The sequence below is a fragment of the Pagrus major genome, chromosome 15, assembly GCF_040436345.1.
Source record: "Pagrus major chromosome 15, Pma_NU_1.0".
NCBI classification, from domain to species: domain Eukaryota; kingdom Metazoa; phylum Chordata; class Actinopteri; order Spariformes; family Sparidae; genus Pagrus; species Pagrus major.
The window spans coordinates 3,378,563-3,402,827 of record NC_133229.1 but is presented as its reverse complement, the minus strand read 5'-3'; the positions used below and the strand labels follow the sequence as shown (position 1 = coordinate 3,402,827).

At 39.1% G+C, this 24,265-nt stretch overlaps 1 protein-coding gene across 1 annotated transcript; it reads left to right on the top strand.

The window, feature by feature from the left end:
* The first annotated feature begins 255 nt into the window (after positions 1-255).
* Positions 256-24,000, top strand: LOC141009599 (B-cadherin-like). Its single transcript, XM_073482270.1, has 18 exons — positions 256-680; positions 2,177-2,291; positions 5,622-5,710; positions 6,143-6,358; positions 8,872-9,009; positions 9,865-10,020; positions 11,645-11,789; positions 12,365-12,537; positions 13,170-13,298; positions 13,794-13,979; positions 14,741-14,985; positions 16,798-16,940; positions 17,094-17,185; positions 17,411-17,543; positions 18,518-18,736; positions 19,450-19,580; positions 22,001-22,144; positions 22,986-24,000. Exons 1-18 carry the CDS (start codon positions 630-632, stop codon positions 23,196-23,198), a joined length of 2,718 nt encoding a protein of 905 aa, XP_073338371.1. The 5' UTR covers positions 256-629; the 3' UTR covers positions 23,199-24,000.
* Positions 24,001-24,265: the final 265 nt, after the last annotated feature.

Here is a 24,265-nt window from a genome sequence, read left to right as displayed (position 1 = left end):
AAACAAGCACTGTCATGTTGTTTTACAGTAATGACTTTACAAATATAAAATCCTTTCCCAGTCCTCCTCAGCTACTGACCTATCTTTAGGTCGTCATTCTTGATAAACAACCACCATATCTCTAATCAAAACAGAGAACCTAAAACTGATCAGATATGTCGATATAAAAGGAATGTTTCCATTTTGAGAAGTCAATTCCGGGATGTGAGTAGTATGTGGTGTGAGTGTATGTGTGTGTGCGTGTATGTGTGTGTGTGCGTGTGTGTGTGTGTATGTGTGTGTGGAAGACGTAAAGTTGAGCTCAGATAGAGCCCAGGAAGAACACTCAGCATACTGGTTATGATGTGCTGAAGCATGAAAAGGAAGTAACAGAAACTCCTGCTATGTGTCTGCCAGGCGGGTCAGCCTGATATGGTCACAGGAACACGGAAATCGCGCACCTGTAAACTGACGTCATTCGCTGAAAGTACCTGCAGTAACTCGTCTGGCTGAGCTCACTCAGTTACTGAAACTACCTTCAAGAGACAAGACGAGGAAGCCACCACGAAACGTCGCGGAGGAATATATAAACAGTTCGTTTTCAAAGTTTTTTCACTTTCATAGCAGGAATATTGAAGACGTACAAACAGATGGGGACGGCTTGGTTCAAGCTTTGGGCCGTTTTAATCGTCGTTTTTCAGGTGAGAGTTCCTGCTGTCGTTAACTCTTGTGCCCAATCGGCTCCCACCCATTTTTGTGCTTCTCTTTTCTCTGTGTAACTTAATGATTAATGTTAATGTTGGTACCCTACTTACTCACAACGAATTGAACCAATTTAGTGTTTTTAGAAATCTTCGCTACTTCTGACAATGTGTGAAGTGAATGTGTTTTTATGCAGCGAGCAGCTTTTCACCTCACAGAAACATCTTTACTTTAATCAGTCGCACCACTTGCCGCGGCCCTGCCCAGTGTTTAAGTGAGCGGGCACCGCAGGTTGGGGCGGATATTAATGGCGAAATTGTTTGTTAATGAGGGCTCTTTCGTGCGTGTAACGAGGCTGAATCGAAGTGGAAGTGGTAAATCACATGTAATTTAAAAGTATTGTCGACCATAATTTGTCAAACTCCTAAAACACAAGACAGTTTCGATCGCCATTTTTTTTTTTTGAATCTCTCCACGGGCCTCGCCCTGTTCTGTTGATGACGTTGTCAGCAGGTGAAATTCCACTCCAACATGTTTCGGTTTGATCGCTTGTATAGCACGTTTGTCATTTAGCTACTTTAATTTTTAAAATGTTTTTGAGCACATAATAGTTTTTACAGAATCAGACTGAATTTTTGAAGATTGTGATTTAAGACCCCAGAGTTCCAGTGGTGGGACATACTGCTGAAGATAACAGGTTGAACTGAACTTAATTAAACAAATGTGCTAGTTGTAGATTTGCAGCTGTGAATTTGCTGCTTTTTCTGCCTTTCTCTTTTTAAATTGACTGCCTGCCTTTTGTGTGTGGGTCGACAAAAGTGACACATTTGAGGACAGGAGATCTCACTTAGTTATCACCTGTCTTGTATGTTTCACTGTTTTGTGATATTTCATAGACAAAACAAAAAATATTGAGAGATAAATTGATCAAGACAACATTCGTTAGTTACAGACCCAGATGGCTCATTGTATTTTCAGTTTATCTTCAGCAGTTGTGGATTAAATTTAAAGAATCACTCTTGTAGTTTAGGAGAATAAACGTTAATGAGCAGAGAAAGATCTTGATTGGCTGATTTTCTTCTGCCTAAACAAACTACATAACAAACTCTCTGTTTTCATGACTGAATAAACAAACTGACCTTAAAGAACAACACAATATATACTGTTTTACTTAGTTTATATGTGGCGGACCCTGCCACCTTTCTAGCTTCGAACAGTGTTCTGGGACCTTATTTTCCTCTGAGAACAGTTTGGTGATTCACTTAGGAAAAAATAAATATTTCTGAGTTTGTATTTTCACCTCATTAACATTGTAAATATTCAAATTCCGAGTTTGAATTTCTTCTCCAAAACTACATAGACCCCCTTTAATGTTCATGAAATACTGTGTTTTGTTCACACAAACCGAATGCCACTGTGAGTTTCCTCAATAAAACCAGACATTTGCCAGACATCTGGATTATGATTAATTTAAAAGACATTTTTCCTCTCCTAGACCTCAACTTCAGCGACTACTGAGGAAACAACATGTGTACCTGGATTCAAGTCAAATATGGTAATGTTCAAAGTGGACAAAAAGCACCTGAGGGAAAACATGACACTGGGCAAAGGTAAGCACATTCTCTGAAGCTGTTGACTCATTAATGCACACCCAGCCGGCTGAAATAATCTGTGTGGTTTTCATTTCCACTGTTCAGTATCATTATATGGATAATTGTTAGATTTCAAAATGTATTAAACACATTTGAGTTATGGAATCGAGACCTAAGTTGTAGTCACACATGTAACAAACTCCTCTGCCTCAGATGGCCTTCTACAGATAAGCGGTTCACATTGTTCTCACTTAGCCCAAACAATGTCAGGCCTCAGCTTGCACTCACTCCACACCTCATGTAATGCTGTAGGGCAAAACAAAGTCCTCAAGCCTGTTTTGCAGGCCTCACCTTTTCAGATGTTGCCAAATACTCAAAGAAAGTCTTACTTGATTTTATTTTTGTGTCAGTTTGACTGGAATGGATTATGTATTTCCTATGTTTTCACTGGACTGTAACTTTGACAAATTGATTTTTTAAAATGCTACTGTAGTTTTGCGTATTTATCAGGTCAGGAAAGTTTTCCACCATTTTGTTTTTGTCAGCTGTCTCAGCAGAATGCTGTGCTGTGGTCTAGGTGTTTGATTGTCACATCGTTGCTCATCTTTCACCAAGTTAAACTGCTGTAAGCCAGGCTTCTAGTTTGCTTTAGTTTGCTCGACGTAGCTTAAAGACTTTTTCAACAACAGTTAAGTTCTAACCTGTAGTCTTCTGAAAAGTATGAATGTAGAGGAAGTGTCTTTTGTGATCAGAAGAGACGGACTGAAAACAAATGCAGCGGTCAAGGTGAGCTTAAATATGACTTGACAGTGAACTTTGTGCCCGAGTGTAACTTGCCTGTTTCTTGGAGGAGGAGCAAACGCAGGCACCCAGACTGAAAAAAACCTGCTCAAATGCAGACTATCTTGTGCAGGGTCACCGGGGACTATCCCAGCATACATTTGGAGTCCACACTGACCATGCTGACATATACACTGTGCAAACTCATCTGGGACAACCAAATCAACAGTACAGTTGTCAGTTTGGTGCTTGGACTTGATCAGCTGTTTTACGTCGGCACAACCTGTTTTAGTGGCTGGTGCATAATAATATCCTGTGTTTATCTTCAGCGTCTTTCTCAGCTGGAAAGTTCTTAGAAGGAAAGGGATGCCCCCTAGTGACCAAAGGACAACATCTAAAAGCTACATCACAAACATAAATGTACAATAATGTGTATTTTAAGGAGTAAATAAGGCCTGTCTTCTTCTTTTTATTGTAGTTGTAAAATTATAGGTCATAGAGACTAATATGAATTCAGTTATTTTCATACTGTATAAATGAAGAACAAGAACTCAATCAACAGAACAGGAACAAAACACACAACACTGACTCCATGTCTGGGGACAAGCTACCATGTGCTCTTTCACTGAGCCTAGTCTTGGTCTTTCTTGAATACTGAAGACTACAGCTGTCGGAACAAATTTCGGAAGTCGCATATAATTTGAATAGTAAAACAAAAATCCAAATCAAATCCTGAAATTACTATTTGTTTTTATAAATATGTTGGCTTAAGTGAGGGAATCTTACTCTGCCTTGCCCATAGGAGAGGAAGTGCTTGTGCAGTAAGAGGGGAAAAAATGCTGAATGTGGTTTTTGATTGACATTAGCTAGATAGCTAACTTAACGCTAGGTAAACTCAATCCCATTTTCAGTTTTTACCCCCACCCATTGGTTTCATGTGACCCCCTTTGCTGCAAGGGGTAGTGTTTGAAATCTCCTATCAAATGGGACAACCCTTCAAGATTCTCATATACAGTATCATTAGTTGACGTCATTTCACCAAAATTGGCAAAATGGTATCTTCCACTGTGGTGGTTTCTCACTGTTGCAATCCAGGTATTATCACAATGCCATTTTTAGGAGCCTTAATGCAGAAGCAGATGTTATGTTTGTGTAATTGGCATTTAATAATTTCAGTTCATTTGTTACACAGAAATTTACATAGATTAAGAAGGAAGTGAAAAGAATATTCACATTACTTCCAGGTTGTTGTATTCACAGTTCATTTTTACAGTAAGTTAAAATGTCTTAAAATATGTGGATAATTTGTTTTAAAATGTGTAAAATCTAATATTTATTGCATTTGTAATATTTGGAAGTAGGTAGCTATGATTATCATTTCCTAGTAACTGAGCTAGTTTATTTTGAAAGTCTTGTGAGAACAGTTTGGTTTTCCAGGTGGTTATCCCAGTGCAGTCAGGAAAGAGGGGAGTGGAGCCAGATAGTTAGGCATCTATCTGTCCAACCATTCTTGCTTCAGTAATTAATAACTTTTTGATTTTTTTGTGTTGAAGTAAAATGTGAATTCTTTTTGATTTGGATGATATGTCAAGCTAAGGCTTAATTTTTTGGAAACCTTCACCATTTGCCATTTACCTGATGCAGATAAAAAAGCTTTGATGCTCTCAACTCGTTCACAACTTCATGCTATCAATCAAGTCTTCAAATTAAACAGAACTGCATTGTTTCCAGCCGCTGACTTTAACAGTGCTTTATAGGCTAACATTAGCAAACCATGCTCATAACCTGCTAGTGTGCACTGATATTAGAGGAGCGCTACCAACTGCAGAAACTTTGCTGCTGGACTTTCGTTAAATTTGCCCTCAAAGAGGGTGATGCAACTTTGAGCATCTCTGGGTGACGTCAAAGTCCCTGAGGACTCAGGGTTTAAGACTTTAGGTGGGACACTGGGATTGGGCCTAACATTTAATCTAGGTGTTTGATTTTGACTGATTGAGCTACTTGAGAGAAAAAGGCTTGAGCCCACTTATTGCCAACTATATTCTTTATCTTTTATTGTTGTGGTAGTTCAGAGTGAAAACACAACTTCAGGTATTTCACATGATAAACAATGATTTTCAAAAACAAAGTCATGGGGGGTATATTTGCAAGTCACACTAGTCCTCCTACTTATAAAATTTAGTCACACTGTGTGCAAAAATGGGGGCAAAAGCCATGTGAATTGTCAGTCAGGAACCCTGATAAACAACACACAAAAAGCCGAATGACAAAACTTGCTTAAGAGATCCATTAGGGAGTACAACCATTGGATCAGGTCATACTAATCTTGAAACTGTGCTGATGGGTTGAAGATGTTTGTCCACATATTAGGATTTGTAGCTTCCTGATGTTGTATCTTTGAATATGTATATGATGTAGATGCACATGTAATCTGTTGCTGTTTGCCTGGAAGAAGTAATGACACATTTGTGCAGGATGTGTGGTTATGTACTGAAGACTTTCAACTCTTTTCTTGTCTCTGTATGTCCTGCATTTCTAATGGATACATATTTTTCTGTCCTATCCTAGTGGGCTTCACTGACTGCACAGACCACACAAGATTTCTTGTCAGCAGTGATGACAGCTATTTCAGCATACAGACAGACGGTACATTGATGGTCAGTAAAATTTAACACTTGATAGTTAAACTAATTCTCATCTCTCCCAAATCGTCACACATCCTTTAAAGCCTGTATGATTTTTAAAAATGATTTGGGATTTGGTAGACTGCTTGGGTAATACAAAGTAAAAGGAGTGGAGAATTTTCTTATAGTACTATGAAAGATGTAATACTTGCATGTCATCGTGGTTTTCTTATTGGGAAACCAAGGTGATTTAAATATGAATTCTTGTTGCTGAACCCATCACAATTTTTTCCGAGATTAAGCTGAACAGCAATAACACTATTGTTGTCCACCGTTTTCAATCTACCCCAAACTGCCCCAGCAGTTAGTTTGCCCAAGTTAGATTGTGACATAGAAAGCTTTCTTAAATCTAGAACTGTTACTAGCATGTTCGCCTTTTCTGATAAGTGTATTTAATTCTTCCAGGTAAGGAGACCAGTTTTTCTTCATGAAGGACAGCAGGACTTCACCATCCACTCCCGGGACTCACAAGGTTCCAAAAGGACTCTTACTGTCAGGGTACTGCACCATGCGAATAAGCATGTGAACCACCACAAAAATGTTGAGCTTCACCATGGACAAAACAAACACCCCAAACATCAGTACCACCTTACTGAAGAGGACCTTGCTAATAACGCTGTGGTAAGATTAGAGACACTGCTGAAAGGGCTTTAGAGAAACTTCTAACCCCATTTGTAGTCTTAATAAAGCCCCTCTATGTCTTTATGAACAGGGAAAAACTCATTGCTTTCATAAACTTGCCATGTCTTTTTCATGGCTATAACAATATTATATGATGTGAACACTAGTGAGATGTCAATTTTCAAAGATTTTCTTGCACAGTGTCATTATTTTAGTATTAAAATGTGACTTGATTATTTATGACAGTGTCTATGTGGAACTTTTCAGCACCTATTTTGTTAAAGCCAGAGTAGATGATATGAAGGCTGCAATGAACTATCTCTGTAGTTTTCATCTGGTTCTGCAGGGCTCTTTGGAATAACATTATTGTTCATAAATATTATGGACAAATAATTCGTGTATTTGGTTATTCACTTTTTCATCATTATCTTGGCCTTATATAAATGATAAGTATTTTTCACCCAGTCTCAGTGCCGGCCCAAGCCTTTTGGGGGCCCTGAGCAGAATTTGATTTGGGGCCCCCCTCCCACCAACGCAGAGTCACCTGTGCTTGACAATTATTGACACAGATGTCACACTATAATGTTACATTATAAATTGTATTAATACAGTGACTGTTTATGAACTATTCTCCCCCTGGGCACAGATGGATAAGGACCCCCCCTACCTTATTTCTACGAAAGTGGGTGCAAATGGGGGAAGGGGGGTCTGGGGGTCTGGTTGATGTGATTTCCTGTATTCTGGTGCATTTTTGGGATGGCCAGCTGGAGAAGGGCAATACCTAAATTCGTTCAGATTCATGGCCTTTTGCTTTTTGACTTAGTTACTTCACGCAACGACTTGGGCTTCAGGGCCCCTTGACCTCTTGGGCCCGGTAGGCTCATTCAGTAATCCATCCTTGCTCACATGCCACAAATGTTTTGGGGCTCCTGGCCCCTCTAGACCTCTGGCCCCCTGGGCTTGGTAGACCCCTGTATTAATATAGTTGTTATTTACACCAAATCAGTCACCTTTTAACCTTGGAGGGTACTAAAATCACAAATGTATTTTAAACTTTCATATTCAAAGTGAAGCACTAAGTGTGATTTACTGAACTTGAATTGAAAAATAACAAAATACAACAGCAGAGATTGCATTTGTTGTAAACAAGTGTGGCCAGGTCATAAATGAGGAGACCGGACACAGTAGAATAATTATTGTGGGTCTTTTATTCTCCGACTGCCATTTATAAAAGAAACAGCATTAACACTGCAATTTTGAGGATTTGAGGTAATCAGTATCAAACAAACAAAATATTTTTCCTCACTGTACGTCACACTGACGGTAAACCTCAGTTAGCTTATGAACTTCAAACACTTATCTCTGTGTCCCAGACATCTGCTCTAGTTAAAAGTGACTCTAGACTTGACCAGACAACAGCAGTGGCTCTTTCTGAGTAAATAAAATAAAAAACAGAAAAACAAATCATCAAACTAATCATCATCTTATTTGCTGATACTCGTAACCATTCTTGTGCTTTATCGATGTTAATAGGGATATTTTTCACACGCGACATCAAAATACACACCTCATCAGTCCGTCTTTCACTCCCACTACTGCTACTTCCGTGTAGCTAACTCTGCACGGGAACGCCGTCATTTCCCATGATCCCCCCTGATCTCGTGCAACCTACCGCTGCGCCGCTCTTAAAGTGACAGTGTCACCTAAACAAAAAGAAACTAACACAGTAATAATTCCCTACAGAATAAGAAAACACTGTCTTAACAGTCTGAGAACAGTCTTGGTCTCTTGTTCACCTGGCTACACAAGTAAAAAATACATAAAAAAAAAAAAATCTTTTTTTTTTTTTTTTTTTTTTCCCTTGATTGGGACAAACAACATCCATTATCCAACCATTACCCATTATCTATCCATCCATTATCTATACCTGTTTGGGAGCAGGGTTACTTAGGGTTGTGTCTGTCCCAGCTGACATTGATTGGGAGATGTGGATGATGCTAAGTGGAACAAAGTGGAATGTTGGACAGTTGCACGGCTGTGATGAGCAAATAAAGCTTTTTAAGCTAATGCCTGCAATAATATAGTGAATTACTTTGCAATTGGTTTATTTCTAGAGGTGTTCTGTACTTAAAGGGGCTCTATGTTGTTTTGGAGAACAAATTCAAACTCAGAATTGAAATTTTTTACAATATTAATGAGGTACTGATACGTAATCAGAAATGTGTATGTTTTCCATAAGTGAATAAACAAGCTGTTCTCAGAGGAAAATAAGGTCCCAGAACACTGTTTGAAGCTAGAAAGGTGGCAGGGTCCGCCACATATGAACAGAGTAAAACATTATAAACTGTGTTGTCCTTTTTAAGGTTCGTTTGTTTATTCAGTCATGAAAACAAAGAGAGTTTGATTGAGTTTGTTTGGGCAGAAAAGAAATCAGCCAATGAAGATCCCTCTCTTCTCATTAACATTTCTTCCTAGCATAGTGCACCTTTTAATAAGTGTTTGTGTTTTCCCAGAGTACAGCCGATGCCGTGCCCATACTGCATTTTCCCAAGTCTGGTGAAGGGCTGAGGCGGAGGAAGAGGGAATGGGTTATTCCAGTCATCAGTCGTTCTGAGAATGACAGAGGACCCTTCCCCATCAAAATATCTCAAGTAAGAGGAATTAAAATCCCTTTTGGATTTGGTGTCAACTGAATTTTGAATATTTGTTTCAGTGTTCGTTTCCACTGCTGTCATTAAGCTGATTTCTTATCTATGTTTGAGCTTTATCTGATTTTCTTTTTTTTCAAAACTTCTACAGTATGTTCAAATGGAGCTACTAATTGTCTTGTCTCCCTCCCCACTCGCCCCTAAGGAAAGCATAGTTACAATGATTAACTAACCCTGTTAACTTGATATAAAATTAACTTTCTTGTTTTCTTGGATTAACAAAGGAGATTTCTTATGGCAATAATTTAATTATCTTGTTATGGGAAATGCAATTATTTTTTTCTTTCCAATAACGACGGCGCTAGTTGTTTTGAGGCATGCCATCGCTGACATGATGAAACAAAACTGTTATCCAGACATCCCACAAGCACCGACTTGAGCGATTAGAGGATGTAGAATAGTAGCAGAATAGCAGTAGAATGAGTCTCCCTGTAATAAACCTTTCTCTTGCTTTGATTAGGAATTTCTCTCGTGGATCTCCTGATTTCCTAGTGATGATTGCACTTTGAGCTATTAATTAAGGACTAATTAAAAATAATTGTACTTTCCCATCCTGGTATTAATCTGCGGCGTAATATTACATTGGGATGGGGGCCATTTTCCATTTTCCATTTTCTGAAACCCCTGAAAATGTCCCTCTTTTCTCACATCTTCATTAATGTTGCAGGTATGGCTTCTGTACCTCAGAAATTTAAATAAATGGCCTGCACTATTTCCTTACTGAAATGGTTGAATTCACAGTATTAAAATGATTGTTCAGGTCAGAAATTGTTGTATAATCTGGTGTGTTTTGTCCAGATCCGTTCTAATGAAGATAAAATAAAGAAGATCTACTACAGCATCACTGGCCCAGGAGCCGATCAGGCCCCTGTCGGTCTTTTCACCATGGACAAAGACAATGGTAATCTGTATCTTACTCAACCACTGGACAGAGAGGAAACATCCAAGTATGTGGTGCGTATCCTTTCTATACATATACAATCTAGACATAACAAATGTACAAACAAACACGCAGACTCATGACATGTTAGGATTTTGTATCATGTATCATCTCCTCACCTGAGGTTTTTTTTTCTTTTTCTCTTTTTGCCCCTATTTGTCAGGTTTTGTTGCATCGCTAGCATCTTATTTTTAATGTCTTAAAACTATCTTGGATGGAACAACAGTAATTTTAGGTGGAACAAACTGTAGCTGCACTACCATCAGTTGGAAAAATAAATTAAAAGAAACCTGGCCTTCCCCATTTTACCGAACCTGTGCTGAATAGTGACCCCTGTACTGAAATATGTGATGAACTGTGACTTTTGTGTCCCGTTACATCCCTACAGGTGGTGGCTTAAAGAAAAAATATATATTCATACCTTTTAATTAGATTCCTTCAAAGTCTTAACTACGTATATTAAAAGACTTGACAGACATTGATGTAAACTTCTCAGTTTATTGAAAAAAAACTACATCAAAACTGCATGACATGGTGACACAAACTTAAATGCTTTGGCAAATAAAAAATTATTGAATCAGTATAAGGGACGTCCCGATCAGGTTTTTATTTTACCCCGATCTCGATCTGAGTCATTTAATATTTAGTATCTGCCGATACCGAGTCCCGATCCGATACTTAGCCCTAACTAATATTTTCCTAGATAATACAGCTGCATTAAGAAAAATATATATTCCTTCAATAGGTTTTTTTATTTTGTTGAAACAAATTAAATACTTTCATATGGCTCTTTCTTATTCTGCATATCCTATTGCAACATTGGTTTTCTTTTTTTTTATTTTTAACAAAAACAACCAAGTAAACAAAGTCAGTAACTAAAAAATGTCTTTGGCTCTTTTCAATTTAACTGAGTACAGCTTTGTAGTAAAACGCTCATCTGTTAAATCACCTCGTAGGTGGTCACGGCCATGTCGCTGTCTCGAGGACATTTCTCTTTCCTTTTGAAAGTATCCGAGTGTTTGTTACTTCCGAGCCTTTGCCTGTATTGCTTGAGTGAACTCCTTGTATTCCTTTTTGAGTGTTTGTTTTTTATGCGCCGTATCAAATGTGTAGTATTAAATGCAGTTTTTTTGTTACCACCGTATTGCAGATGTCGCCGTTGGACTGCTTTTGCTTTCTAATTTAAAATATTTCCACACTGCAGACATTTTATCCGCAGGGTTGCCAGAATAACACTACATGCGTGTCTGCGTTCTGCTACAAATTGTGCTCCTTTACGACAGCTGACGTAAAAGTAATCGGCTTGTGGCAAAATTGCCGATCCCGATCAGTGAAACAATGCCCATATCGGTCCCGATCCTGCAGATCGGCTCGGGACATCCCTAATCAGTCTGTATCTTTCTGTTTGACCCATGCTCAATTCTGCAGATAGTTTTGTCCAAAATGCATTCTCAGGAAACTGAATGCCCACTGAATTAAAAACTGACAAGAGATTACACCAGGATCCTTTAAGGCATTGATTAATGCAGGCTGTAATCTCAGTATGGCATCGCTCTCTGCTGTAGTGATATGGAATGAAAGCATCTACATGGATCATTCTTGCATGCATTATCATAATATAAGTGTGTTTGTATGCAGTTTCAAGCGCATGCTGTGGCAGATGGTTCAGGAAACGCTGAGACTCCTATGGAAGTTATAGTCCATGTAATTGACCAGAACGACAACAGCCCTATTTTCTCTAAATCAACATACCTGGGAGAAGTTGCTGAGGCCTCACCAGAAGGTACTGTCACTGGATCTAAGCCTTAAAAAAAGATGTCCACTCTTGTTAAAAAAAAAAAAAAGTCCACTACTAAGTGGATGTGCCAGTCCTGAATGAGACTTTTCTAATGTTATCTGTAAGTGGTCATCGACTGTACACTGTTTTATGTTTTGGGGTAATTTTAATCCACTATGGGGTCTAACAATTCATACAGTGCTTTGAGACCAGACTAAGGACGAAATGATTTAACAGACTGTGGTGTGCGTGGTATGTCAATCATCACATGCACTGTTAGGGTCCTTTTCCGACGCAGTGTGATTTAAGCTCTGCTCGCCACTAGGTCCAGTGCAGTCACAGCAGTGTGCAGAGTGGCGTACTCAGTCTGTGCTCAACGTAGGGATAAACCGCCATGGCATGGTGCAAGCCAGTGGAAATTATGAGTTTCAGAGGACAGTGGTGAGAGTGTGTTGTGTCTGAAAGGGGCTATAAGGTTGGAATGAAAACTAGCATACTCTTGTCTTTGTATGCCTCTATCTTGTAAAATACATCAAGAAGGTTCTGAACTTAACTTCCACTTCTTACTTCTTTTTATCCAGGTTTTGAGGTGATAAAGGTCGTGGCGACAGACGCTGATGAACCAAATAATGATAACTCAGAACTCCGTTACCGTATTACAAGTCAGGACCCAAAGTTTCCCAGTGACAACCTGTTTGACATCAACCCACACACTGGAGCCATCAGGGTCAATAGGGGTGGGCTAGACAGAGAGGTAAGTGCTTTGAAAACATATATTGCCTGTCTTGGCAGACTTTCAATGTTTATTTTAACTGTTGAAATGATCTGCGTTTGAGCCAGACTCCTGTTTTCCCAGTTTGGAACAAACACGTAAAGACCGACTGATAAGGTCTTTTCTTGAGTGTATGATTACGCCCACTGCTGTTTAAATGGAACAATACAATGACTAGGAGAGAGAGAGTACACTGCATTCCCTTTCCCTTGTTAGATCCATGAGCTTTACAGGCAAAACAATCACGTGATATGTTGGTACATATCATCACAGTCTCACAATGGTATCGCGGCATGTTTTCAGCACGATAAAATTGTGTGTATCGTAACTTTTCTGGCTATCATTCAACGCCATTAATCCAGAATAGAAGCATAGATTGTGACCATATTTAACATTTGGTACTGAATTGGTGACAATAATCTTGGGTTTCTACCTTGAAACTGTGGTGATTGTATTGATCGACTGTGATGCTGTGTTGAAAATGTGTGTGAAACATACATGTTTAGTGAGAAATGTCTTCAGGGATTCTAATCCGACTAAATCTGTGAAATTAAGGCAACATATTTAAGCCTTTCAGTTGGTGTGCTAAACTCATTGTGTGTCTCTTCCAACAGAAATACCCTAAATACACTTTGGAGGTTGAAGCAGCAGACATGGTCGGAAGAGGGTTGACTGGAAAAGCACAAGTAATCCTTACAGTCACCGATAGCAACGACAATGCTCCATCCTTCACCCAGCGTTCCGTGAGTATAACATATGTCTTTACATATTTACTGTCAGAATTTACTGCACAGCCCCCTGTGGTTTAGCAACCGCAATGAGGCACAGCAGATCTGTCAAGGTCGAGAGTATGTATATGTCTATAGATAGATAGATAGATAGATAGATAATCACTAAGATAGATAGATAGATAGATAATCACTAAGATAGATAGATAGATAGATAATCACTAAGATAGATAGATAGATAGTATATATTCCAATTGTAAATCTGCCACCATTATTCATGTAAACTGCATGCATGTAGCACAAGAATGAAAAGATTGACAGTAACAGTAACTTGGGGAGGAATGGCTGAGAAAACTCAGTTCCTATGTGATTATGTGATAAACTTTGAGGCTTTTTTGGTAATATAATTATGCTAATATCAAGCAAGGAACAACAACATACTTTTATGTAATTCTTGTTTCCCTGTATGTTTTACTCCCACACTTTCAAACATCCCATGCATTGTCCCAGTATGAGGCAACAGTTGCAGAAAATAAAGTGGACGCTCAGGTCGTCATGATGTCTGTAGAAGATGGCGATGACCCACATACGCCAGCCTGGAATGCAAAGTTCAAGATTGTTGATGGTGATCCTGGAGGATTTTTCACCGTGAAAACAGGAATTAACAAACAGGAAGGAATCATTTCTACAGCCAAGGTAGGAAGTAAACCAAGAATTCTTAAATTAGCCACTAGGGGTGGGCGATATGGCCAAAATCTGTCACAGTATATGTAATTTTTTATATCCAGGTAATGGTAATTAAGAAATGTTTTAAATGTCCATACCATAACATCAACTGCCTCACATACTAATAATAATACTCAATCTCCTGTTGTGAGAGGGCAACTCTGGACTTAGTGTTTATCTGGTCAGACGTGTTCTCACCCACTGGGAATACTCTATTTGATTTAGTAAGGGGTGACGTCAGGGTAGAGTGTACAGGAGGAGGACTTGTAATGATGACTGTTTTTATGTTATCAGTACTAAATGTATTTGGACGTAGGCGCAATATGGACAATAGAGAGGAAAGCAATATTCAGGCTAGTGGAATACCAAGAAGGTACACTCTGTGAAACTTCATCAACTTGCCCAATGCTTGCTATGGATTCTGACAGTGTTTGTATGAAAGGTTACTCAAGGGATATAGCTCCTGTGGTGCAAACAGAATTACCAAATCTCTACAGGTGGACAAAAGTCTACTGTTCTATAATGTCATATCGCCCCAACCCTACAAGCCATAATGTTGAAGTTGTGACATATATGTTGATAAATATTTATTTTAATATCCTATTGCAGTTTTTCAAAGAACAATCTCTGTTATGCAAATAATACAAGTAAAAAATAAATTTTGGAAGGAATCTGGGTTTTATTTTAGTCTGATAAATTGTGTTGCTGTGCTTTTCCCTCCATTCATCCAGGGTCTTGACTTTGAGAAGAACAGCAAGTACACTCTGTTGGTTGCAGTGGAGAATGAGGTTCCTTTTGCTATTCCCTTGCCCACTGCCACTGCCACAGTGGTGGTGAATGTGCAGGACGTCAATGAAGCTCCAGTCTTTGATCCAATTGAGAAGCTTGTGTCAAAACCGGAGGACCTTCCTGTCGACAGTGACGTAGTGCAGTACACTGCTTATGACCCAGACACTGCACGTAAACAAAAAGTCATGTAAGCTCCGAATCTGTTGTGCCTTTTTACTTTTTGTGTTGAAGCAGAAGATTATCAATGCTAGAAAACAGGAAAAAGAAAATCATTTAATAAGCATTAGGTGACCCTCCCTCAATTATTTAACCTTAGAAGTGCATGTTAAACAGAGTTTAGAGAACATGAGAAAACTTATGTAGAGGCTTGCAAAGCCTTCAATCTGTAATTCCCAGCACATCCTATGCACAGTACTTATATTTCTGCACCATATAAGCAATCATGTAGTTATAGTCAGGCAGAAAACCTCTTGAGGCAATGGGACAGTAACGCACACTATGTAATTTCTGCTGCTAGGAGTCTCTATTAAAACCAAAAAAACCAAAACATTTGCCAAGTGTTTTGAGAGGGGGAGCTAGCAGCTAGCTCTTGGGGAGAGAGTCTAGTGCAAAGCCTGACCTTGGGAGGAATAAACATCTTGAATCACATCAGATTCTGTTGTGATCCAGAGACGTTAGAGATAGCTAAACAGCTTTTGGGATCAAAAAGGGTATTTATATTCACTCCTGTTTATTAACCTGACTGCAGCAGCAATCTGCTAATGTGAGAAGGGGGAAACGGGTGTTCAGTGTGACTTTAGCCTTATTTGTAATGGACTTTATCAGGGGACCTCCATGTGATTTAGAAATAACCAGCCCTCGTTTGTGTTTTGTGTTGCGCATTGGCGTCTTGAAGTCTGTATTTTGCTTGTATTTACAGACATTGTCTACTGGATATTGTGTCAACTTTGTTAAATTTGGAATGATTTCACAGATCTGAACTTCCAGGATCAGTTACTCTAAAGCAAAACGTTGTAAAAACACAAATAAACTTCATTTATTCGAGCTACAACCTAATTTTCATGTAAACCAGCTGGACAAATTACATTGGTAGCTTTCACCACAATGACTTCACACATCCATGGTCTCCCCTTGGTTTGACTACAGAACTTTGTGGGGTTAGAACTTTGTCTTACAGCATAGTTGTTGACTGTTGTTATAAACAGAGATCAAATTTAATCATTGTCTAGTCGTCTGACGGCAGGAAACAGTGGTTTAAAAAGAAATACAAATTATTATCAAAGACATGACTATTTGCACGGGACTAATTTCACAGGACCTCTATGTTCTATGTTAATATTGTAGGCAATATTCTGTGGAATTTACAGATTACAGACATGGCAGATATGCGTTGGATTAAGATCACAATTATTACAAATTCCCAGAGGTCCACAAGTAATGCTAGTCCTGTGCGAATAGGCTTTTATCCTGGATTTAAACACACAAACATCGCTGTCTGAAAACGGCTCATGACTCAAGGATGAACTGGTTAGAATTTGGTGGTCAGAGCTGAAGGTCACTGTGAGCTCACAAAATACATTTTTGGCCATCTCTCAAGAATTCCTACAATAAGTACGGTACATTTGACATACAAATGTCTAATGGGACAAAATAATGCAACTATGGCTCTTGATATCCAAAAGGTCAGAGGTTAAATGCACTGTGACTCCATAATATTCTGCAAAAAAGGTTCTGGCTATTATTCAATGCCACATCTCAGGAACAGCAACTTGACTAATGCGGGGAGACATACAACTGTGATGAGATCATTTTAGTTTAGTTAGTTTTATGTGCAGCTTCCAAATAGATTCTGGAGCACTTAGCAAAAACTAAAAACACATTCAGTGTATATATAATAAATAACAGCTGCATGTCATTCAAATGATCTGGTCTGTGAACGCACGAGTGAGAAGCTTGTTAGTTGAACTCATCTTGCTTTGATTGTCTTGTTTATATCCAGGTATAGAATCATTAGAGACCCTGCTGGCTGGCTTAATGTGGGAAAGGACACGGGCCTGATCAAGGTGAAAAGTCCGATGGACAGAGAGTCCTCCTTTGTCAAGGACAACAAATACACAGCACTAATTGGTGCATTTGACAATGGTAGGTTGAAGGCAAAACTTACATTTGTAAAAACTCATCTTGTTTTCAGTAGTTTTAGGGCCAAAATAAGTTATTGAAGTAGGGATTTCCCTTGAACTAACTGTGTTTTGCTCTCCTGATGTGTGTTTATGTGTATGTCTGTCACATGTACAGATGAAGTCCCAGCCACAGGAACTGGTACTCTGGTGATCCAGCTTGAAGATGTCAATGACAATGCACCCACCATTGAGAAACGTTCAATCATGGTGTGTCTCCTTTCCCAAACATTTTAACAGTTGTCATGTTTTTGACTAATTTTAATCCAGATAAAATATAAGATTCACATTGACTGGGTTTTGTGTGATTCAAAGAAATGCTGTTTAAGACTAAATAAATAAATTCAAATCAGTAATTAAATACTAACCTAAGAAGTAATTGTAACCAAAAGCTAATGTGAGATAAATAGTTGCTTGAATCTGTTGTTTTCTCAGCTGTGTAACAAGGAGCCGGCTCCTCAGCTGCTGCTAGTAACGGATAAAGATGGAGAAGGCTTTGCTGCTCCATACAGCGTCTCCTTACAGGGCATGTCGAAGAACAACTGGACGGCTAGGATGAACGAGTCTAGTATGTAAAATTTTACAATTGGAAATGAAACCTTTTGTGCTACTTGGTGAAGTTATTTTTGCATATAGCAAGCCACAAACTAATGCCATGCAATCACATAGCAAGTCCCAGGTGAAACTCAGAGGTCCTTAATGGAAAAAAAGAACCCATTCTTTTAAGGGGTGGATTGGCTCAGGAGGTAGAGAGGGACATGCCTAATGGAAAGTTTGGTGGTTTTGATCCCTGGATCCCCAGGCTGCATGTCCAAGTATCCTTGAGTAAGATACTGAACCCCGAGAGAGAGAGAAGACATATTGTGAGGCACTTTGGTTAGCGCTGTATCACTCCTGATGAGCAGGTTGGCACCTTGCATGGCAGCCTCTACCATCAGTATATGTGTAAATGTAATGTGAAGTATTGTAAAGCATTTTGAGTAGTTGGTATAGAAAAGTGCCATATAAATGCACGTCCCATTACCAAGTGCAGAAGATTTAAAAAATCAGCAGGAGAAACCACACTATGTAAGTGGGTGAAGAGAGTAAAATGATTTTCAATTCTTTGTGTTATGAAAGTTTTCCTCATGGTCTGTTGCTGGTATTCTGCTCTGATAAACATAAAGTTCAAGGTTTTGAAATTTGAATTGAACATAGAGGTACATAGGAACATAGGTAGTGCTTCCCCATGTAAGCTCAAAAACTTGAGGTTTCCAGAGATGCTTAAGTTTAGAAGTTAGAAGTTAATTGCTGAGATTTGAATGACTGGAGTGAATTGGAGAGGCAATGCACAGCATGGGAGGAAGCCATGCCTCTCATGGAACAGAATGCTATTTTATTTTGGCGATGATGCGTTTTTAAACCATTTGTGGGAACTAGAGGCATTTAGAAAATGTGTCCTCCACTTTGAGCATTTATGTAGATATGTTTATTTATGTACTCAAAACTCAAACAACGGAGGGGTTATAAATAAATGTTCCTGTATTTTCCTCTTTGTTGCAGAAACGAGCATCATTCTGAATTTAGCCACTGAGCTGGAGAGAGGAATATACACTGTGGTCCTGAGGGTTTCAGACAACCGGGGCCTAGGGCAGACCAGCACCGTCCAGGCTGAAGTGTGTGACTGCAAAGGGGAACAAGTGAGCTGCATCGATGTCCGTAAGGGAGCCCTCGAACTGCCTGTAATCCTGGGAATACTGGGAGCAATCCTTCTGCTGCTCAGTAAGTTTTATAATTGATGGAGCTTAATCATGGAAGAATGTTTATAATAATTCCTCAGACTGGAGATCTGAACTATAACTTGTGATGCAAATGAATTCTCTCTTTGGCTCCCAACTATGGTCGCAATCCTGTAAGATATTTCACTCATAGTTCAGCAATACCAAATAAAAATCCTAACCTGCAACTGGATGATTACGATGCAGTTAGAATACAATCAACCTGGGTCTGTATGACGCTGCCCAGCTGTGGGCAGTGACAAAAGCTCTGAATGCTCCAGTGATCTCAAAACTGCTGTACAGTTTTTGCCAAATAACATGAGCCGTACATTTCAGTATTATGATTATGTAATGTTAATTTGGGCTTCATACACCTACGTTATTGTGATGAGTTAATGTAGGCAGACAGTATATACCTACACTGACAGGTTTGAAGAATAAGGCTGGTTAATTGTTGAGCCCTATGGCGCACAGGAATATGACATGGCGGGCTTTGATACCAACATTATACCTGTTAGAAGATGCTGTACATTCAGTGTTGGTTTGCTTCATTGTTAACAATAAAAGTAACTATGGTTAACTCTTCTGCTAATGGGCTCAGTTCTCACCACTTGACCTTAGCTTTTGTTTTTCTGCTTGGTAGAAACGGGTTGACTTGTGGTGACTGAATCATGTGGGTGTGTTATCATATGCTTTGTTTGTTCCCTGTATGTTCAGTGGTGGTGTTGCTGCTGCTGTTGTTCGCGAGACGGAGAAGAGGGGAGAAGAAGGAGCCTCTACTGCAGGATGATGATATCAGAGACAACATCTATTACTATGACGAAGAGGGAGGTGGAGAGGACGATCAGGTACTTATGTCCTAAGGGTAAAAACCGACCCACTATTATGTGTAGTAATGTCTTGATACTAGGGCCGGACTCAGACTACAGGCGTATGGGGCTGATTTGCCCCTCCAGACAGTTGGAGGACAAATCTGGGTGGAGAGCTTGGTTGGTCCTGGAGGTCGGCCCAGATTATCTGGTAATGTGAGGGGTGCACAGATCCAGTCTTAAACCTCCTGAACTGCTCCAGACTCAATGGAGGCAGCCTCAATAAATTTCAGACGTGATTGATATCAAGAATTCAACAACGCAATGGTAAATAACCCTAGCGGCTAACGTTAGCCAGCATACTTCTGTTGACTGGTTAGAAAATAACGCCTCCTGTTCTCACCGGAGATTGGACAGCTATGTTGACCGCCTCTCCACGGCCATTTAATCAACCAGACTTGTTTCTCTGCTTCTTTTTTTTTCCTCAGGTGAGAGTATTAACGTTACTACAGCGAGTTGTCTCCATTCGTTTTTTACATTTGAGATGACATGACTGTAGTGTGAGCATTGAGCAGTGACTGAACATAATGGGGAGATTGCAACTTATGTGGATTTTTTATTTACATCGCTCTCTTGCATTGAATCGTTTGTGAACACTAGGCTAACGTCAAGAGTATCGTGGAGAGAGGCAGAGATCAGCAGGAAGTCGTTAAAAAATGCATCCTGTAGTTAGAAAGCAGAAAATTGGGCCGATGTTTGATTTGATGAACATGCTGAGAAGCATGTGCTTTCACTCTGCAGGTGACAACGTCTGATATGCTAACACATATCAGACAGCATCATTCAGACGTTCTCCAAACACTAAATAAATAAACACAAGTCCAACAACATCCCTGCTTTTTTAAGCAGCTTCTAGATGTGAAAGCAGACGGGGCAAAAGACATTGACATGTTCACTGTTAGCTGCAAGCAAGGTGATGCAGCTTTTAATTTCTAGTGTATGCTCCCCACCTGTGGAATAGGCTTACTGAAAACCTGAAAACTTGCTTTTTTAAATTGTCCTCAAAGGCAGTTTCTTTCATCTTAAAGGAGCATTTTGTAATTCCCAGCCACCTGCTCCAAACGAATAGGGGGAGTATGTAATGTTTATTTCAAACCATTTTTGTTATTTATTTGATGTGTGTGTATATATATATATATATATACATACATATATACATATACACACACACACACATATATTAGGACATGTCCCTTGTATCTAGTTACAAAAAAACAACAAAGTTGCTCACAAAACATTTACTTGAATTAAAGGGGCACTATGTAGAAATTCAAACTCAGAATTGTAATATTTACAATATTAATGAGGTAATAATACAAACTCAGAAATATTTATTTTTTCCATAACTGAATAAACAAGCTGTTCTCAGATTTAAATAAGGTCCCAGAACACTTTTTGAAGATAGAAAGGTGGCAGGGTCCGCCACATATAAACAAAGTAAAACAGTATAAATTGTGTTGTTCTTTAGGGTCAGATTGTTTATTCAGTCATGAAAACAAAGTTTGATTATTTAGTTTTCTTTAAAAAATCAGTCAAAGAGGATCTTTCTCTTCTGATTTAAAATTCTTCCCCAAAACTACAAAGTGCTCCTTTTAAGTGAAATTAAAATACAATTCTTAGTAATACTGAAAATAAGACCAACCAGATCATGAATCTAAATACAAGATTGTTATACTTGGTTTTGGTTGGATCTTTAGTTTTTGCATTGTACCTTGCATTGTCATAAAAATATTCTTCTTATTGAGTGATTTCAGCTCATTTACTAAATCAGCCTTTCTCGAAGAATGGTCTGTGAGTAAATTTGCTAAAATGGCACATTTCAGATTTAATTCAAGTATATTGAGTAGAACAGATGGGGGTTTTTTTTATGTTAAATTAACTCAGATGTAAATTCAACTTTTTTTTTTTTTTTTTTTTTTAATTGGCTGTTTTGCTGTGTTTTTATACTTCAGCAATGTAGCCAGACTGTTTTTGAGACATTTGCCTGCGTGACACAAGTATGTCGGTGAGAAAATATTTTCCAAAAAGAATTAGTGCAGTGGGTTTTGTGAAACTGAAATTCTCCAATTTGGAGCCAGACACTGCTTCACCGATGTCTCAGAAAAACCAGCACAATTGTTCACATTAAGATGGCAACAGAGACCATGATGAGTGAGTAGGCTATGCTATGTTGTAGGACATTCATCTAATCAGGCTCTAATGTGTAATATACTGTTGAACTAGGCCACTTGATTTGGGGAAAATTTGGAAGTTGGGTGGTCTGTGAAGTTTTTTTTATTGGTTAAGTGGCCCTTGGTTTGAAAAAGTTTGAGAAACACTGTACTAAATGCACTAACAGATGTTTTTGTTCAAATGAAAATGCAGAAGCTTTTGCTCAACCCAAACATGTTCTCCCTCAGGACTATGATCTGAGTGTTCTCCATCGTGGTCTGGATAACCGCCCTGAGGTGTTCAGGAACGATGTGGTGCCAAACTTCATGCCGGCTCCTCAGTACCGTCCTCGCCCTGCCAATCCGGAGGAAATTGGCAACTTCATTGATGATGTGAGTCAAAGATTCAATATCTGATACAGATTAAAAGTTCGCATGTGAATGACTGCAGTATTGTTTACAACTGCAACTTTAAAGTGACAAGATGACAACTTGAAACTTATGAAGTGCTTCCTTCTGCTATGAACGTACACACACATTTTGTGGTCGCAAACACAGTCGGTCATTGAAGGCGCAGTGGCAGCTGTAGCCTTCGTTTCCGGTAACGTACTCCTATGACAGAGTGCACGGCCGAAGCTTTATGGCTGGCATCTAATTTATGGCAAGTGAGCACATTCCAGCAGCTTCTTCGAACACACGCTGCAGAAGCAAGCACCCGGCTCCCTCAATTCGTGGCACCAAGTTCTGTACGGTTTCCCATCTCCACCATTTCCTCTATCCAAGCGCCATTTGTTCTTAACTGCTCCCTCAAGTAAGGTTGTATCTTTGCCAGGTTTAATAAACGTTGCTTCTATTTGAGGCGAGTTGCAGGGCTACCACACCACACTCATGTTTCTTGGCAAGACCTGCCTACTCTGCCTCTGATTGGCTAGCACTCGTTTGTCGGCCTCATACATCAGTAGGTTGAACTAATCTTTGCTTCGCTGAAGATGATTGGTTATACCACATCAAAAACAAATCCTATCTCGACTTTTTTTTTCTTTCTAAAATAGTCATATGTCGGAAAGCCAGCACCACGCCAGGGTACATTAAGCCCTGTTTTAATTTGATTTGGTTTGATACTTGATGCATCATCCTCTCTATCTGCATCTTTCCTGACTTGATTCTGCAGCATATAAGAGAAGACAGGTTCTATGAAATGATAACATCGAGTATATACTCTGCTCCTCTGCAGAACCTGAAGGCAGCTGACAATGACCCGACAGCGCCCCCCTACGACTCCCTGCTGGTGTTTGACTATGAAGGAGGTGGCTCTGATGCAGGAAGCCTCTCCTCTCTGAACTCGTCGAGCAGCGGAGACCAGGACTACAACTGCCTCAATGAGTGGGGACCCCGCTTCAAGAAACTGGCAGACATGTACGGAGGAGGAGAAGATGACATGCTGTAAATGTACCAAAGAACAAACAATAGGGATGGTGGATGCACTATGGCTGTGTATGTTTTGACTGATGTAAGCATGAACTGATAAATTAATGTATCCCAAGGAAACAGCTGTCAGCTAAACATCAGTAGCCCCACAGATGTTTGTTTTTTCTGTATGTGGGCACTGTGGTTTATACCTTTCAGTCCAGTTCTATGAGCAGTTAACAGCCACTGCTCTCAAAAGCCAAAGGATGAGTTTGTTTTTTTATACATTAGTTACCCATTTTGAATGACTAAACTCTGCCTGCCCATCTTTTAGATCCCTGTTTGACTTCTAGGCTAAAGAATAATTATGCCTTTTGGTTATTCTCTGCTCATTTGGTTCTGGTGCCACAAAGTATGTCTCAATGTTGATTTTTGGATTTTGTGCAGGTAGTTTAGCCCTTCTTGTAGCTTGACACTGGATATGCACACAGATGCTTGCAGTTGCACTGGTAACATTTGTCATTTTGGCATTGTATGGTACATTCATATTTTCCATTTTTTTGTACTACTGTGTCAGTTAAATTGCTTTGTTTTTGTGTTTCTGTTTAAAATGACAAATGATCAAGATGAAATCTAGGTAGCCAGTCAACATCACACTGAGGATGTGGTCAGTAAGTGTCAAGTGTCAATCAATGCTTTTTTTAAAGAAATACTCTATCTGATCATTTGACGTCTTTAAGTGATAATGTCAAAACACTTTTTTGCAGTTACCTCCAAAGGTAAATTATTACAAATGATTTGTTAATTTTGAATTTTTTTATAAAGTTATACTAATACAATGATGGATTTGTTAATGGTCTTTTATTTCACAAACAGAAATTAATCTTTCACTAGAAGTGCTTTCGGCTGCAGATGTCCAGAATTGGTTGATCACAAGCAGTAGTCATTACAAAAGTAGAACAGAAAAAAGTATAGTTCAATAATCTCGACATGAAAATACAGTAGTGGAAGTTTAAAGTCTGGCACATGAAACCAGTTTCTCTGCCCCATTTAGGTTGCAGTCAAACAAACACGAATGCAGGCAAATGAAAATCACCTAGCAGGACT